Source organism: Talpa europaea, assembly GCF_964194135.1.
Source record: "Talpa europaea genome assembly, chromosome: 7".
Classification (NCBI taxonomy): Eukaryota; Metazoa; Chordata; class Mammalia; order Eulipotyphla; family Talpidae; genus Talpa; species Talpa europaea.
In genome coordinates, this window is record NC_140074.1 from 119465109 (window position 1) to 119484439 (window position 19331).

The 19331-nt window shown below is 39.8% G+C and overlaps 2 protein-coding genes across 2 annotated transcripts; both read right to left on the reverse strand.

The window, feature by feature from the left end:
• Positions 1 to 2254: 2254 nt before the first annotated feature.
• On the reverse strand, positions 2255 to 8281 carry KRT25 (keratin 25; the record flags this gene model as incomplete). Its single annotated transcript, XM_084237121.1, has 8 exons — positions 7776 to 8281; positions 7421 to 7503; positions 6875 to 7031; positions 4344 to 4505; positions 4141 to 4266; positions 3579 to 3796; positions 3149 to 3216; positions 2255 to 2364 (listed from the first exon to the last, which is right to left on the reverse strand). Exons 1-8 carry the CDS (start codon positions 8199 to 8201, stop codon positions 2255 to 2257), a joined length of 1350 nt encoding a protein of 449 aa, XP_084093247.1. The 5' UTR covers positions 8202 to 8281.
• A 3640-nt stretch (positions 8282 to 11921) lies between these two features.
• KRT26 (keratin 26) lies at positions 11922 to 17415 on the reverse strand (the record flags this gene model as incomplete). The annotated part of the gene is made up of 8 exons (XM_084237982.1): positions 11922 to 12076; positions 13072 to 13139; positions 14387 to 14604; positions 14914 to 15039; positions 15123 to 15284; positions 15412 to 15568; positions 15972 to 16054; positions 16975 to 17415. The coding sequence occupies 8 exons, from the start codon at positions 17413 to 17415 to the stop codon at positions 11922 to 11924; spliced, it is 1410 nt and encodes a 469-aa protein (XP_084094108.1).
• Positions 17416 to 19331: the final 1916 nt, after the last annotated feature.

The following is a 19331-nucleotide window of genomic DNA, read 5'->3' on the forward strand; positions in this document are numbered from 1 at the left end:
CAGTCTTTCTAAGATGTCATCACTATCCTAAGTTTTCTTTTTTTCCCAGCTTTCATTGAGGTGTAATTGATACAGTACATCCTATAAGTTTAAGGTAGATAGTGTTGATTTGATGCATTTACATAATTGCAAAATGATTATCACTGTAGTATTAGCTACCCCTCAGCCCTGCATTAAAGTTACCATTTCTTCTATGTGGTGTGGATATTTAAGATATGCTCTCAGCCATATTCCAGTATATGGTACAGCATTTTCCCTGAAACCATTGTGACACTCATCAGGACCCCAAACTTGTTAATCTTATAAGTAGAAGTTTGTACCCTTTGACTGATACATTCTCAAACTTTTAAAAAGCAGTTCTACCACCTGTGTATCTCCAGATAGTGCATTATTTAGTTTTTTTCTGTTTTGAACTTTATACTAGTGGACTCATGCCTTTGCACTGCCCTGGAATGTCCTTCCTTCATTTGCTCTGTGTTTTTGTGATTCATCCTTGATGCAGGTGGCGGTTGCAGGTGGGTTCCCTGGGGAGCAGTCTCAGAGACAACCTTATGTATAAGGTGCTTATTAAAGAGTGCCCTTGGAATTAATGCCTGTGTAAGGGAGGAAGGAAGCAAGATTAGGCATGGGGTGTGTACGTGTGGAGTGGTGAGCTTCCATGAGACATGGAGTTCAGTATTGTTCTGAGTTGGGCAGTGATTTCCAGACTTTTCTACTCCTGGACCAATCAGATGTTGGACATGGGTCCTTCCAGGAAGGAGCATGACCTTGGGTGAGGTGACTTGCTGTAACTGAGACAATCTTTGGGGACCATGGCTGCTGATGATCTGCATCCTCCATTGAAGGGGGACCTGGGTGGCACGTTACAGAGTCACCATAAGGGTTATAGTGATTTTTCAATGTTGGTTGATATTGCATGGAATGAATGAAGCTCACTTTATTTGTCCATCCTCCTGGTGATACCCAGTCTGGGCTGTCTCCAGATTTTGCAATCAGGAGCAACACTGCTATGGACATGCTTAGGCACATTTCTTGGTGCACAAGTTTAAGGGTCTCTTGAAGTTTTAAGCCTAGGATGGAAGTTTCAGGGCTATGAAATATGCACATATCTGGCTCTGTGAGATAAAACCAAATAACTTTTCAAAGTGATTATGTTTATGACTCCACAGAGTATTAGGATTTCTGTTGTAACACATTCTCATGGCCATTTGATACAGTATGACATTTTGATATCTGTCAAGTTGAGGAGTATGAAATGGAATTTCAGGTGGTTTTAATCTGCATTTTCCTGATGACTCATGAAGCTGGGTATATTTCATCTTTGTTGAATGCGTGAATTTCCTCATCATTGTGGAACTTGTTCATATTTTTATGCCCTTTTTATAGTGTTGTCAACTTATCCTTCCATGCCCCTTAATCTTATTACCTATCTGTTCATATGTGTGGTTATTTTATGTTTTTGTTTACATGTCCATATGAACAATAGGATCATGTATATATGTAAGTTAACCTTTTTCTCTCTATGCTGGTCTGGATAATATCTTCAGAATATAAATGTTTACATCTAAATATTGAGATTTTAAATTTCATTTCTTATCTTCATTTTATCTAGTAGTTTACATTTGTTTCTTTTTCAAATATAGTTTTTAGTCACTTATCCAACAAATCCTTAATGTACCATTTGCATGTTTCCCACTAACCATCTGAGACAAGTACTATTATTGCTCCCATTTTACAGAACATTCTGTGTGTACACTTTGGCTATTATGTCAAAACATGGCAGACTGGGGTCTGAGAAAGTGTTCTTATTCATTCTGAATTTGTCTCATTTTGAATGATGAAGCCTCATGAAAATTTAGGGGAAATCTGTTGATTAATTTTTAAAGTTTAATTTTTGGAGTTTTCATATAATTCAAAAGCTGTTAGGTGTTCTTATATCTGTACCACAGACAAGAGCATATTAAAGATAAGACAGTACAACCAGTGGTAACTTGCTAAAGGAAGAAGCTTTATTGAATACAAAGAATTGACAATAATTTCTGTAGGTAATCAAAGGAGTCATCCTATGTGTACATGACATACTTCCTGATGAGTGGGAAGACCTGCTATTGATCACCCAGACAGAGATTATGTTTCAGGAATAGAAAGACAACAGGACAGATATTTTTCTTAGGTTTGTTCTTTTTTTTTCAGACTGATATATAATGCTTCCTCTTCTCAGAGAGTATTTGGCATATATTGCTCATGTCTTGAATTAATTGCTTTGAGATTTCTCTTCCAGGGAGTGGAGCCTGGTGGTAAGAATCTTGCTGCGTTGGTCTACCTCCTCAAGAACTTTCTTAACCACTATGGCCTTGATGGGATCTAAAGATTAAAATTTAAAAGGAGATTTTTAGAGAGTTGAATCAAGATGAATAAGATCACAATGACTGAAATGTGGAAGCAAGCTGTGCATCCATCAACAAGTGAATGGATAGATGAAGTATGTCTTGTACATATAATGGAGTATTATTCAGTCTTAAAAAGGAAGGAAATCAGTCACAGGCTACAACATGGATGAATCTGGAAGACTTTATGTTACATGAAATGAGTCACAAAAAGACAAGTATTGTACAATCCCACTTATATGAGGTCACTGGAGCATCAAATTCATAGAGAGAGAAATTAGAATGGTGGGTACCAGGGGCTGGGGAAGGAGGGAATGTATTACTGTCCAATATGTATAAAGTTTCAGTGTTGCCAGATAGAAAGAGTCCTAGATGGAAAGTAGTAAATGTCACTGAGTTGTATTCCTAAAATGGTTTAGAAAGTAAATTTTATGTTCTGTGTATTTTACCATAAAAAATTAAAAAAAAAGATTAGTAAGAAACTATACCAATGAAAGGAGTAAGAGGATTTTCTTATTAGATGGACTAAACAGTAAGAACAAAAACACTCTTTGGTGAATTTTGATTTCTTGGTTAGCAAAACACAGTGACCTATTGCTGTGTTTAAATTTAGCACACATCACTGAAACTGGACACCTAGTGCACATTGGTATACAAATCTATGGTCTCTAGGAATATAATGTCTGGGATGATAAAAGCAAGCACGCTGCACAATGAAGATGTAGTAGAACAGCACCGACACAAAATTTCATCTCAGTTACCTTTGATTTGATTCCCCATGCTTCCAGATCCATAATCTTTGGACTTGTAACCTCCAGACTTGCATGCCCTAGGAACACATTATTGAAACCATCATAAAAGAGGATGACTTAGAGAGAACTCCTTCAATTCTAGATCACGATTGCATTTTCTTTAGTTGTTTGCTGACAATATTTTCAGTGGCTTTCATAGTTAAACTACTCTGTTTTAGCATCATGATATTTACCTGTTTTCACACCTCAAATATGGAGTTCACTGCATGTTGGTTTTGTAAAATGTTGCTAATTGATATGCTGGCAGTAATGCATTCTGCTTCATGCTTAACATTCATGATAATAAATGCAGCCCCATCAGTTTATGCTCACTTTCCAAGGATCTAAGTTCCAGACAGATTTCAGGGAATCACAGTGCCCCCATAGTTATTTCACCTACCCATCATCTCCACCGATGAGGTGGCAGTAGGTCTCGATTTCCTTTTCCAGGTGGACCTTGATGTCCAGCAGCTGTTCATACTCCAGCTTCTGGCCCTCGGTCTCGGTTCTGACCTGGTGCAGCTGCTCCTCCAGGGCCGTGATCTGGGCCTGGATTTGGGCGAGCTGAGCACAGTAGTTGCCTTCGGTCTCAGTCAGGGAGCACTCCAGGGAGTGTTTCTGTTAGGAAACAACAAAGCGCCTGAGATGCATATACAGATGTACATAAATTTGCTTTGCTATGTGGCTCATCGTGTTAAGGTCTGAAGTTGATGCTGGCTCATAGGCCAGAAGACCATGACACTGCTTCTAAACAAAACTGCTTATATTTAATAAAATAAGCATAAGACACCCATGCTGCTGTTTCAGCTGTTATATAGAAAATGCTATTCTTCCCTTAAGTTTTAAATTAATAGTGTACAAAATGTATGGATATATTCTCAACATCGTTATGGGCTTTAAAGCCACAAGCACATATGTAAAATGCTGATTTAGGGGCTGGTAAGAAATTGTCATTCTCCTACCGTTGCTAAGAGAGACTGAAGTTCAATTTCGATGGTTTGGAGGGTGCGTTTCAGTTCGGTCAGCTCGTTGCGGGCTGAGGTCGTGGCGCCCACATCCTCAGAGATCTGCTGCTGCAGCGAGGCGCTCTGGGGAGAGGCAAGAGGCAAACCTTAGCTTTGTGAGCACCCCCCAGCGCTGCGAGGCTGTTTGTAGAGAGACTCGCCTTCTCGTTGAACCAGGCCTCGGCGTCCCTGCGGTTCTGCTCTGCCAGGTCTTCGTACTCGGCCCGCATGTTGTTGAGCAGCACCGTGAGGTCCACACCGGGCGCTGCGTTCATCTCCACGTTCACGTTGCCGCCGGCCGCGCACTGCAGGACCTGCATTTCCTGGAGGCAGAAAAGTGTTCAGTTCAGCTCAACTTTGCAGCGATCTCAAGAGAGCCTTACACTCTGCTTCGCAAGCGCTCTTAGCGCTCCTCGGATTGCAGCTCCCAAGGCCTCAGTGCGATTCCTTCTACATTTTATGTTTTCTACAGAGCTAATGTGACTTTAAACTTCCATACTCCTGCTCCTGAAACCCCAATGAGTTGTTTTAGTTTTGCAGCACTGAAAAGTCTTAATTCCTTTTCCACGTGAAAGTCCTTAAACTATTTACAATGTATTGTCCATATCTTTTTACTCCATGCACGTGCGGCTGAAATATCTCCACTTTCGTGGACTTTATTTTATTTTAGAGACTTTGGTATATTCTGGACTCAGCTATTTCCTGAAGACACATGAATGTAGTCGAAGGACTGCAGCTGGGTAATCCTGAGCAATTAAGATAATTATAAATATCAGTGTATAGGCTAAATATTTATTTATAATTCATAAAGGAAGAACATCATCCTCTAAAGACTTCTATTTATTAAGCTACTAAGCTCACACAGGGACATTAGAGTGTTGTGCCAGACAAATCTCTGTGTGAATTCTAGTTCTGCCTTCTAGTGGCTGGATGAATTTGGAGAAATTGCTTAACTTCTGTAAATCCCAATTTTCTTATCTAAAATTGTGGATTAAAATATCTTTCTCTGGGTTGTTGAAAGATGTGAATGAATTATTAGTAATAAGACCTAACAATAGTGCCCTGCATAGAAATCTGGTTATTATGACTTATCTTCATAAAAATTGGAATCTAGTCTACATATTATTCCATCGAAGCTGGTGCTGTTGGATGCAGTGAGATCAGATGGTGGATGGCAGACCTCACGCCTGATTATGTAAACTGAAGCAACACAGATCAACTTTTGTCTCTGCTACAGAAACACCCCCCTCCCTCCTAAGATTGGTCCTAAGGATGATAACTGAGACCTTTTTTCCTCCCTGCATCAAGTTCCTCAGATCATTTTCGCATTCTGTCCTCACTGGTGGTCACAATACCCTGTCTAGCTCCAGATCTGGTTTTTACTTCTGAGGATTTAGTAAATACTTTCCTTGTTCAAGCAGAAAGAAAAAGACAAAAAAAAAAAAAAAAAAAGATGCAGGTCGGCTTGCCTATAAGGGAAGTATTAAAAAATCACTTGCATTCAATTCATCAAAAAAATCTACTAACTGCTACAGGCTGTAATCATACTTGAACCCACAGATCCACACAGATGTTGCTCTTTAAGTAGCTAGATTTATGACCCCTTCATAGTAGCATTCTTAGCTCCATCTCCACATTAAGCACATGGCTTGACTGTAGAAATCTTTTGGCTGTATAAAAATATCAAATTTATTTTCAAAGGATAAAGTTTTTCTCAAAAAAAAACCCCCACACTGGTTCTGAAAAGAGTAGCGGATGTGTGATTTGATTTTGATCCTAGCTTCTAAAGGTGACCATTTTGGAAGTATACTTTGTATTTGGAGAAGTAAATATTGGTATAACAGTTTAATTTGAGTTTCATTACTTTTAGAGTCACATCTATTAAGAATATGCATTAAGTGTGTATATACTACAGGTGTATGAAGTCAATGGGTGTTTTAAATCTGCCATTGTTAGACAGAAATTAGATCTCATTTCTCAAGATGTCCTTAAAGGCTATTTTATCTAATTAGATGCTATCTTTTAAATGTACCTTTTAAAATTAGCTATAATTACTTGGCCAAACACTGTTCTCAGTCTAGAATACACAATTCTTTTTCTTTCCCATGGGAAACTTGATGAGAGAGTAAAGGTGTCCTGTTCCAATACTTTGTCACTTCTAAAGAAAACTCAGTCCCCAACCTTATCTGACAAAGGGTGTTTAGTGCCAATTTCTTTGTTTCTGCCTTCATTTACCTTCCTTCCTTCCTATGACATATTTTATTTAATCTAACACACCCCAAATATTATCATCTCAACATGCAATCAATATAAAAATTATTATTATTATTATTTTTTTGTGGGATTCTCGCCGGTGGCCGGGGATTGAACTGGTGCTGCAAAGGCTGCGGGCATCTTTGCAGCCCAGCGCTCAACTGCTGAGCTACCAGGGGAGGCCCTACTATAAAAATTAAGGAAAAATTTACATACTTATTGATACTGAGTCTTCAAAATCCAGATGTACTTTATGCTTATATGACCTCCAGAATATACTTGACCTTTATATCACATCTCAGATCTGACTTGCCCACAAGTTGCCCAATAAATACTTGTGGCTTATTTTGGTGCCATTTTCTTACTTAAGAAGTCAAGTCTATCATTTCCTGTCAGCTGGAGAGTGTCTGACAGTGCCACGTAGACAGTCAGTTCTTACCTCTTTGTGGTTCTTTTTGAGGTAAGTCATCTCCTCACTCAGGGTTTCATACTGAATCTCCAGGTCCGTCTTGCACAGGGTTATTTCATCCAGAACTCTGCGTAACCCATTGACATCCGCTTCCACGCTCTGGTGAAGAGCCAGCTCATTTTCATACCTGAAAGAGTGTTAGCAATTTTCAAGTTTGTCACATGGTTGGAGAAAGGGTCACCAGTCAGTGATCAAAAGCTAGAATTCTAGAATTTTGTGGTGGCAGATTTGACCACCAGGCACATTTTCTAGGTTTATCATATTCTAATAATTATTTATTTTGAGGTATTTCTTGGACAGAAAAAGAACTAAGATATGGGGCACTATTTGTATAAGTACTGTTCATACTTTATATTTCATAGCCAAAGTATAAAAAAGCAATAACACAGTTTATCCGAATGGGTTACAGTTCTGGAATAAGATTTGATAATCATTTATGGAAGAATAAAAAATAATAAATTCAGTCAATACTTCACATTAATTGCTGTGAACTCTCTTCACTGTGAGTTGACTTACTTGAGTCTGAAATCATCCGCTGTCAGCCTGGCATTATCGATTTGCAGAACAGCATTAGCATTGCTGGTGGTGGAAGCGATGATCTAGAAATGGGGAATTCAGCTTTTAAAAAAGCAATTTATCACCATCAAAGTGTTTTTAGATTAGAAAATGGATAGAGTCACTAGACAGTGATGAGCTACTAGATGGGGTTAACCGACTGAATCTATTCCACGCTCACTTCCTGTGCTAAATTGAAATACCCTTTAAGAAAGTACAAGCAGGGATGATACATATTTTTAGTATTCCATGAAGAAGGAAAAGAACAGTTAGAAAGAAAAGTACATAGAAATGATCGTGAAGTATAATTTCTCACCTGATTTTTAAGATCCTCAATGATGGGGAAGTATCTACTATAGTCGTGATCGAGACCACGGCAGGAGCCAGGCCCAAATTTCTCATACCAGCCCTTGATCTTCTGCTCCAGGTCGGTGTTGGCCTCCTCCAGGGCGCGCACGTTGTCCAGGTAGGAGGCCAGGCGGTCATTGAGGTTCTGCATGGTCACTTTCTCATTGCCGGAGAGGAGGCCCCCCTCATTCACAGTGAAGCTGGCGCAGGAAGTGCTTCCCCCCGCATTTCCTCCCAAAGAGCTGCCTCCGAAGGCACAGGAAAAGCTACTTCCAATCCCTGGCACGCCACAAGCATTTCCAGCCCCAAAACTGGCTCCCCCAGAGAGCCTGAGCGATCCTGTGGTGGGTCGGGTGCAGGTTCTCCTGGATCCGCTGGAAAGTCGAAGAGACATGGTGTCGGGACGAGGGTGTCGCTGGGCTGTGCGTGTGAGACGAGCGAGAGCCTTCTCGTTGCAACCGTAGCCTTTGCCTTTTTATAGACACTTCTCAAGTGTGTTCTGGATGGAATTTTGCCTACATAGAGTAAAACAGGGCTTGCCAGCCTCAGCAAGTTAGCATAATTGGATGATTTTTTCTAATTAGTAACTAACTTTGCTGGGCTCATTCCTGTAGGAGGGCAGTTGCCCTGGGGTTGCTGGTTATCTGAGAGATGGGTCTGGGTGGAGCTCCTTCAGGTTCCGATTGCATTCTTAAATTGCCTGTGAGTCACTCCTCACTTCCACCCTTGGAAGATAAAACTCATCCATCCACCACACACAGTAAAATCTGGCGTCTTGGTTTTGGGCTATCATGCCAAGGCGGATTTTGATGTTTCTGAGATTGTTTCTGCTTTTGGGTCTATGGGTCTTTTCAGGTAGAGAACAGAACCGTAATCATTGTTTCCCTGGTCTTTTCATTAACAGTCCCCCGCGCCTTCCCTTGCCACTGTTTCTAATAGGAAGTTGACTTCCTTTTTGGCTGACATGCATTGTATTTTGTTGACACTTACTTATGTCTGGGTATAGTTGTCTTTTCTTATCCATTTTGGTAATTAGGAACACACCCCCTAATTGCTGGTGTGTACTGCAGGAGTTGGGAAGGACATTAGCTTATTCCTGACCCTGCAAATTTTCAAGAAAGCCTGGAAGGAAATATTTCATCTGTTTCTACTTCATTTTGGCATAACTTTGGTGAAAGTCATTAATAAACTATTTACAAGGCCACACAGCACATAGATTTGTTTCACACCCTAAAAATGTTGGAAATTTTTGAGAAACCTGGAAATTGGCTAAGGACAAAATTTTCACGAGCATTTATTGTGTGAGACTATTGTGAACATACTGATTCATTTATTCATCTTCTTTACAAATATTTATGAAGCACCCACCACGTGCCAGTTGCTGTTATGAAAACTCGGGATATGGGGATGTGTCAAATAAGGCCCCTGGACTCATTGCGTTTATTGTCTTGTGGCCTCTCTGATTCAAGGAATACTATATACTAGATATAGAGTGATTCTCTTACAGTTATTAAGACATGATGTTTTCTCTCCCTTTCTCTCTTTTTCCCACTTCTCTTCTTGAATGATTCAGTCCAAAAACCATTAAGTAGGTCTAAGCAGGTGGAATGAGAAGGGCATCCTTGTGTGTGTAGGGGGTTCAGAGTCTGTGAGTGGTGGGGAGGGGGTGGGGAATGGCAGATCAGTGACACATGAGCTATTGATCAACTAAGTAATTACATTAAAGATAATGAGAGCCAGGTTTCTCATGATCAGAGAAAGGAGTAACAGATATGGAAAGAGAGGAAGTTAGAATAAATCCTGTGTCGGAATGGAATTAGATTATTGGAATGAAGTTATGGCTTTTTGTTTATATATAAGTGAAAATACATATATACACATTTTCATATATATGTAAATATGGACAGATGGATGCAATTATATGGACCTATTATATATATAATATAAATGAATATCATGGCTGGGACATGTTTTATCTAGCCAAGGTGTATCTGAATGAGGTTTGGAAGTTAACAATTAAGGATGCCCAATACATTTTTTTTTGGATTTGTCAACTCTTGGTGACAATCTTTTATTTTGTTTTTGTTTTTGGCTAATACTGACTTCTTAGAAATGAGAGGAATACTTAAACTTTTCAGCCTTCTTTTCAAGGACTATGATTGTTTGCTAAAAACAACCATAGTTTATACTTATGTTCAGCATAACTGTCTTATGTAGACAATTTATCTGTTTAAGTTGAAAAGGATGGATACAGAAAAATGGAAGTTAGTCAGATTGGTTTGGAAAGACTGGAAACTATCAAATAAAGATTGACTAGTACTGAAGGTCATCAGAGAAAGGGGGTATGATATCGTGGTATAAGATGACTGATTATCCAAGTGTCTTGATGAACTGAAATTGTGACTAGTCCTCCAATTTCAACCTTGGATGCACCTACTACTCAAAAATGAAGTATAAAGAGGGAAACTCGCCTATGTGAGAGAGTCACCTGGTGAGCAGGCTTTGATCAACATGTGGGCAGTGAAGGTTGGGGCTGGAGAGGAGCTGGAGATGGGTAATAGATGGAGAGGAAATGACCATGTCTTCACATAACAATGAGCCCTATTCCTTCTGTCAATGCTGATTACGCACACAATGGAATTGCAGTGTGAGAATGGAATGTGGTTGGTGAAATTTCTATGTTACATTGATATTCTCCCTGTTGACTCTGATCACCGCATTGGAGAGGGAGATCTGGACTGAATCTAGGCCCTACCACTCATCAGTTTTATGGAATGTTGGGGAAACTACTTAATTTCTTTGAATTTCTATGTCCTTATATGTAATATAAAAATAATGAACACCCACTCCATCAGTCTTTGTGAAGATTAAATTGGTTAATTCATGGAAAGTGAGATAAAATACAAAGATAAGATATTGTCATAATGGTCTTACCATTGAAAATATCAACTGAACTCAATCTCACTTTTCACCATTGAAATTATGGTCTCCATCTGCATGTCTTGGGCCATTCATAAGAAGATAGTGAAAAAAGGTAGCTTTCACCTGTATTTGCATATCAAGAAACTGACTCTGGGTTGAGTTCAACTCCTTTATGTGGGAATAAGAAACAATAGCAATCAAGACTATGTTGAGAGTTGGAAATGCAATCTCAGGAGACCAGGAAACCTTAGAGGATGTAGTTCAGTGTTTATGGACCATATTATGGGCCACTTTGAATTCCGCATAGTCTATATCCCATTTGGTTAAAACCCTTTTGAGAGGCCCTGTCATGAAAGTTGTAAATCTAAGTTATTGCAGACCTCCTCATCTCCCTTCACTCCAAACGAAATAAACCTTTTTAGCCTAGAACCTTGCTTCTGTCCAGTTGCACTTTCCAAAAATAATTTGGTAAGGCTATCAGGAAGAATCTTGTGTGCATGAGGACATACAAAATTTTGGGAACTTCTCTGGGCTCGAGTGGTGCAGTTCTAAATTTATTGTTACCTCCATAGTAGGAGAAGAGAGATGTGTGTATTGCAAATGGAAAGATAGCTATCCGGATTCAGATTCAACAACCTAACATTAGTTGATCACCCACGCCAGCTAGCCTTTAAAAGGGTGATCAACAGGTATAATTTTCTTTTCCTGGTGATCAACAGGTATAATTTTCTTTTGTATCCATAGAAGGCCAGTCCCAAAGAGATCTAGTCATTTGCAGAGTTAATCAGAGACATGTTTGGGACCAGAGATTAGGACCAATGTTTTTTCCAATTTAGCCTATAATTAATTGAAGTACATTGACTGTGTAGTGAAGCACTTAATTTTTTTACCATCTTCCCAGGACTGTCCCACAAAGATCAACTGTGGAAATTCAAAAGCTCATTTATCCAAAATAACTTGCAACAGAAAAAATTTTAATGAAGTGGCAAAAAAAGGACCCCAAAATACAAAAACTTGAGAGAGAAAAGAGTGTCTTACTTCTGAGAAAGATAATATGCAAAGAACATGAGCAAAGGAAGAGAAGGAAAACAAATTCTATCCCTTATATTTTGAAGAACAGAAATGAATGATTTCTTTGGGTAATTTTGACCCATGGGATTTGAAAAGGCAGACTGTTTTTTGGGAAATAATCTCAGTGTGGTGCTTTAGAAGGCACTCTTTGCTCCATTGTGATGTTGCTTATTTTGGAGGATTTTTCTTCAACAGAGTGGACCCTCAGTGAAAGGACATTGCCAAGTTGATCTAGTTCTTCAACCACTGTTTTGACAAGGATTTCTTCTGTTGAGTCTAAAATAAAAGGAAAAGAAGTTTAGGACTCTTTTTTTTTTTTTTTTTTGTACAAGCACTGGGTACAGTCAGAAGCACAGGAGGGTGAGAGAATTCACCACAGCCAGAGTGGGGGACAGAACAGGCAGACCGACGAAATACACTGCTGAGGGGAGCAGCGGGCGCGGCAGGGAGGGTCTGTCATGCCATGTGGGACCCTCACGGTGGCTGGGGATCGAACTGGCGCTGCAGAGGCTGCAGGCAGCTTCGCAACCCAACGCTCAACCGCTGCGCCACCAGGGGAGGCCCTAGGACTCATTCTTAAGCTGAAAAGACCATCTTGAAAAGATGGTGTTTTATCATGGAATATTACTCAGCATTCAAAAAAGATAAACACATGCAATTTGCAGCAACATGGATGGCGCTGGAAGGGATCATGCTCAGTGAAATAAGCCAAAAAGAAAAAGAAAAATACCGGATGGTCTCACTCATAGCAGGGATCTAGAAAACTTAAATAAGGGACCAGGAAAATGAATAACTATAAGAAAGTGAAAATCAAAATCAACAAAAACTATGAACCAGAGACACTTTTTGGGGGGCGGGGGGCGGGAGGGGAGGGATTGGGGTCAGAATGGGGGGATTGCAATTGTATGGGGAATATAAAAATAAAATTTATTAATTAAAAAAAAAAGAAAGAAAAGATGGTGTTTGCAAGTTGGCAGTAAAATGAAATACCATAGTGTCTTTGACATCTGCTTAGCAAGGTGCTGGTCAACCTTTCTTCTATTTCCCACTTTTTCAAGCCACGCGTGTTTGAAAGTATAAATAAAACACATTAAAACTACATAACTATCAGGCAAGTATAGCCTGGAGCAAGTAATATTGTTTTCTTTTAAATACCCACTTGTCCTGAAACTTTATTTAGAGACAATTTAATTTTGTTTACAAATAAGTGACTTATTTAATATAAGTGCTGGACTTTAAAAGAGTTACACCCACTAAAAAATCTTCCATACCTGTGACTTGATTTTCAGAACTTATAGGCCCACGTCCTTTTGATTTGTAGAATGTAGATTTACCTTTTCTGTGAAGAGAAGGGTAAATTATGATTTTTTTTAAAAAATCTTTCATTAGGGAGCTCATCAATTACTCTAAGTTGATAATAAAAGTTTTGTAGTTTCCATAAGATTCAATTCCTCTTTTGTTAAAGAGACCTTAGTAAGCTTTTCATGTCTTTAATCTAGAGAAAGAGGAGATTCAGTGATGTTCACCATCAGAGTCTCCCTCGTGCCCAGACATGATCTCTTTCATCTGGTTATCCAGGGACTCCAGGTTCTTATGCTGACTTTTCAGTCCATCATCTGGCCAGTGAATATGCCTGGAGTGCCCATCACGTAGATGGCATGGGGCTAGTCCTGTACAAATTACATAGAGTGCAGATACAAGCAATTTACATGGTTGGCCATAAAGTATATGCATGCAAGAAGTTATTTATATCATGGCATGAAGGTTACTGTAAGAGAAGTGGAAAATGAGTGCTGTCACAGCACTCTGCTTGAAGGAGGGAGCAATCACCTTTGGGCTCTTGTGAGAATAGGCTATGGAGGACTGATGTTGGCCCTGGAGCATGTTACTGACTCATGGCGTGACCTTGAACAAGCATTCCATAATAGTCTCTGATCCCCAAGTGTATTTTGTGTGTAAGTCCCTGTCCTGAGCACTTTACCCACACAGCGAGGCATGATGGCGAGAGTGTGGTTTTGGTGTTACTGCAATCTTATCAATAAGGGAACCCCAATAAGGAGTTTAAAGAGGCTAAACACTTTGCTGAAATTTACCCAGTGGTGTGATTGGCAGCCGGGGCTTCACCTCCATAGCTGTTGCTCTTGGCTAACAAACTATGGTGCTTCTCCAATTAAGTCTTCCTGTATCTTCATTGCTCATCTTTCAAATGGAAATGTAACAACCCACTTAACACAGGGTGCATGTGGGACAACTAATGACGTAATAATAAAATAGGCGTGTGTTATTATGAGAAATGTGCTTCACCATGAAATCACAGGTAGCAACTCTTTCCCTAGACTGGAGAACAGGAATTGTTCAACATTTTGCATTTAGGTGTTCTCTATGCTATTATAGATGCAATTACACTACATACTTTGAAATTTGATTTTGTGTCTTTTCATTTCACTTGGAGGCTATAATAAATTCCTGAGCTCAAGAATGGATATGGTTTTTCTGGTAGGAAGTCCTAAAATACCAGTTGGCTCACATGCATACTGAGTAAACCTACTTGGTGTAACATTAATGTTTTCATGAGTTAATATTTACCTTTCTTCTCCATCTATTAATTTGCAGTAAGTTTCAATTTCCTTTTCTAAGAATATTTTGATGTCAAGAAGCTGCTGGTGCTCCAGCTTCTGGCCTTCTGTTTCCGTTCGGATCTGCTGCAGTTGGTCCTCCATCGCTCCAATCTGATCCTGGATTTGCTGAAGCTGAAGGCAATAATTGCTTTTGGTCTCATCCAAGGAACATTCATAGGAATGTTTCTGAAAGAAGAACAAAGTAAGGCTCGCATGTGTAACAGATCCATGACATCTTCATATTTTAAACATTCTTAGGGTGGAAAGAATCTTTGTTTGTGGCCTGAATCTTTTCGATTGAAAAATCTGCATTAGCGAAGTTTAAAAAAATGTTTTTTTCTCCACTGGAAAAAGTTTTAAGTTTTGGGAGTTGATGAGTCAGAAGTAGTGCTGATGGACAAGATGCTTGACATTTAATCTATTTATATGTAGTTATATTTTTAGTTTAGTTATGGACACACATGCATAGTCAAATCAAAGGTGATTCCTACGCACCACGGCAGTAACAGACTGAAGTTCGATTTCCGAGGTTTGTAGGTTGCGTTTCAGTTCCATCAGTTCACTTCTGGCTGCGGCGACTGCCCCCTCGTCGTCAGAGATCTGCTGCTGCAGTGAAGCACTCTGGAGCATAATTGTCAGAAGAGTCAGTAACCTGCTGAGGACAACTGTATACATTGTTGGCGTGTGAAGGGCCAGATTCCTACCTTCTCGTTAAACCAGGCCTCGGCGTCTCTGCGGTTCTGCTCAGCCAGATGCTCATACTCAGCCCTCATGTTGTTCAACAGGGCAGTGAGGTCCACTCCTGGGGCAGCATTCACCTCCACATTGACGTTCCCCCCGGCTGCGCACTGCAGGACTTGCATTTCCTGGAAAGGGGTTCCGTGTTCATATTCAAGGGAGAGCTGTGATTGCTGTTCACTCTTCTCTGAGCAGTGGGCTTGGGGAAGGAAATCAGTCACTGTGTGGATCCCCCCCCCCTACTTGGCTCCTTACCTCCTGGTGATTGCTTTTGAGGGACATCAATTCCTCGCTGAGGGTTTCCGATTGTATCTCCAGGTCGGTGTTGCAGAAGGACAGCTCCTCCAACAGTCTGTGAAGACTGTTAATGTCAACTTCCACGCTCTGGTGCAGGGCAAGCTCATTTTCATACCTGGAAGGTAATTCAGATGCTTGAGAGCTGTAACTGGAGGTGAGAACAGAGCACAATTTTTCCAGACATTTCCTATACTGATGGAGGGGATGTACACGCTTCTAAAGCTTCTTGCAACAGTAAAGCAATGGCAACTCAACTCATGGGTACTTGCTGATTCATGAATATTAATTATCTTGGAGAGGTTGTTTTTTCAGAGTTGATTTTTGTCATCTAACATGCTTAGCAGTTGAGTAAGAATAGTATTTAAATATTATGATAGCTCTTTCCAGAAGGGCATATTTAACTTCTTCAGTGATCTAGTCTGACTTTGTAAAAACATGTTGGTTTTTAAAGCAAAGGCTATGTTCTTTACTGCAGCATTTTTACCTTTACTGTGATTCATTACTTTATTTTCACCTACTTCAGCCTGAAGTCATCAGCTGTCAGTCTGGCATTGTCGTTCTGTAGAACAATGCTGGCATTACAGGCAGTCATAGAAATAATCTAAACAGGGTAGATTGTGCAAAATGTTAAGTACCAAAAGTCAGGATTTAAGTACGATTCTCATATTCTTAACCAACCAAACATTTATTTTAGCGTTATTATTATTTTTTAAAAAGATTTATTTATTTATTTATTTATTTATTTATACAAGCACTGGGTACAGTCAGAAGCGCGGGAGGGTGAGAGAATTCACCAGAGCCAGATTGAGGAGCAGAGCAGGCAGAAGGACCGAAGTACACTGCTGAGGGGAGCAGCGGGCGGCAGGAGAGGTCTGCGCGCCATGTGGGACCCTCCTCCGGTGGCCGGGGAGAAGCCAGGAATCAAACCAGCGCTGCAGAGGCTGAGGACAGCTTCGCAATCCAGCGCTCAACCGCTGCGCCACCGGGGAGGCCCATTTTAGCATTATTTATAATAGTAAAGGCATCTGGGTTTTTTTCAGATAATAAATGACTGGCAATTAAGAGCCAAAGTAGACAATTTCACAGTCATGGATACTTTGATTACTCTTGATCAAACAGTATGAGCTAAATAGGAGATCAACAAAGCAATATCTATTTTGAGACAATTCCCCTTTCATTCATTAATAATGTAAATTTGTTTGCCAAGCGCTGCCCTGAGCAGTGGGGATATAGAGTGAGCAAGTTCTAGATCGTGTAAGTTTGCTGAGCACATTTTATGTTTTCAGGTTTGGCCCACTCTAAGCCTGTAGCAAAAAGCATAGAACTGAAGCACCCAAAGTGGGGAGGGACTGGGGAGAGCATGAACAAAGAGGGAAGAGAGCACCATAGACTCTGGTGGTGGACTAGGGTGATCTGGTGGCCCCCACCCTAGGGTGATGCTGCCGGATGGGGAAAACCCTACTGTTACTACAATGAAAAGAATCAATTATTTTAAAAAGTATGAACATTCATATTTCTTACCTGACTTTTAAGATCTTCAATGACTGAAAAATATCTACTATAATCATGATCGACTCCTCGGGAAGAACCAGGTCCGTATTTCTCATACCAACCCTTGATTTTCTGCTCAAGATTGGCGTTTGCTTCTTCCAGAGCGCGCACGTGGTCCAGGTAGGATGCCAGGCGGTCGTTGAGGTTCTGCATGGTCATCTTCTCATTCCCGGAGAGCAGGCCATGTTCATTTCCAAGGAAACCAACGCAGGTGCCACTTCCCAAGCCTCCACCGCTATTACAGAAACCCGTTCCAGATGAAAGGCTTGCCAGACTACCGGGAAAGCTACCGCCTGCGCCCGACCCACTGCATCCATTCCCAGCGGTGATGCCTGTTCCTCCACCAGGCAGCCGGCCAGGACTAGCGCGTGAGCTCGCCCGCCTGCACCCGCTAGAAAGTCGGAAAGACATGTCCAGAGCACCGTGGAGTGACCTTTCTCAGAGAACTGAGCGGACCAAAGCACACCATCCAGGGAATCTGCTCCATTGGCCTTTTATAGGATTCACTAGGTCATTCTGGTCTTAATTAGGCTGATCTGTAATAAAATATTACTAGCGTCTTAATTGTTGTTTTTCATAATTGGGTGATTTTTACTACTGTCCAGTCTGAAGGTGGAAAGCTGCCCACGGATATCTTTGTATATGAAAAGGGTGCCAGGTGGCCTGAAACTAAATCATAGTTTGGAAGGTCAAAATTAAGTATGAGTAAATGTACATCTTTTTGACCTCTCCTTCCCCCTCACCTATCAAAGAATTTGTGATTAGTAATTCTAAGGAGAAATGTCCACTGCCTTTGTACTGCAAATGCGTATGGGGGTGTTTTTATTAGTCGTGTTTTAGAGACTGTTTATTTCTCATTAAAATCAGATACTCAATACATAGCAATCTTTTGGTAGTGGGAGTTCTTTAATTGTCTTAATTGAAAATTGAATAATAGTAGTCTACAGTGCTTTGCTTATCAATTTGGGTAAAGTGAATGAATATATAGCATTGAAAATTATTTCCATTGAGATTTCATGGTTTAGGAACAAAATGTCCATTCAACTAACTTCTGAGTCTCCAGTTCCTTCTTTTATCTACCTAAAAAATACTCGTTATTGCCTTGTAGCTTCACTTTATTTTTAAGGTATTATGAATTATTTTGAGAAGCGAGCTTCATATTGATGAATGGGGAGTAAGAGATCTATTAAGAAGAGGGTTTTCATCACTACCTAGAAAACCTATAATTATGGTACTCTGAATAGGAGATTAGTTGTCACAGGTAAATACTTTTCATTCATTGCCTTGATGCCAAAGGGAAGTTATCCTGTCTGATGGTGCCTTATTTCCCTGCTGGGTAAATGAAAATAATCATGGTGAACAGACTCATATGAATGTTAAGCCAATAATGAATGACTATAAAACAGTCTGAAGGGCACAAACATATTGTAAATGTTAATTATTTAAATTATTATAATAAAATGGAAGTGTCAGACAGGGTCAGTCTCTATCATTTATAATGGTACAAATTGATTGATTAACTGATATGGGTCTAGATAGCTTTGAAAGAATAATTTTTTTCTCACTGAGATTTCCCAGTGTTGTGGGTATTGAACACTTTAAAACCCATCCAATATTATTGTTCCCTTTAAAAGATATGAACTATCTGTTGGCCCAGAATGCAGGAATTTTTGGACAAAAATATTTTAAGATGATTAATACAAAACTGTAATTCAGACCATTGACTCATGCTTAGAACAATGTGTCCTAATTTTAAAGAGTCAGCTCCTGTTCAGAGACTTGTTAATGGTTTTGTGTGACCTGGTCAACATGTCATCTTTTGTTGATGTTTCCCATGAATTAATCAAGAAAAACAGTTGTTAGCATGTAACATGTTGTTAGCATGTAAGAGTCTTCAGTTTCTTGGGTAATATATATTATGAGGTGGTAAAGTATTATTAAGATTATCTGCCTATCTCTAGATGTTTTATAAATACTAATTACCTTATAATCTTTTGTGAAATAAGTTCAGCATATATTATTAGAGCCATTTTGGAGATGAGTTTGCTCTGATATAAGTGGTAACACAGATCACAAAGCATTTTTATATCACAGCAGGACTTGGATACTTAGCTCCTTCTCGAAACAGTGTTGACTACTTAGGAGGACACAGCTTTTGAATTTTCTTAATCACAGATTTCCTCTAAACCAATACTTACTAAAAAAGTTAAGGTATGCCCTTGTCCTGGCTGAAAGTTGAGGATAACAGAATCCCTCTAGACCCTCTAGACCATGTCTATCTATATTTTTCTTCCCTGAGAATGATGTTTTATTCATGGTGAGAAACC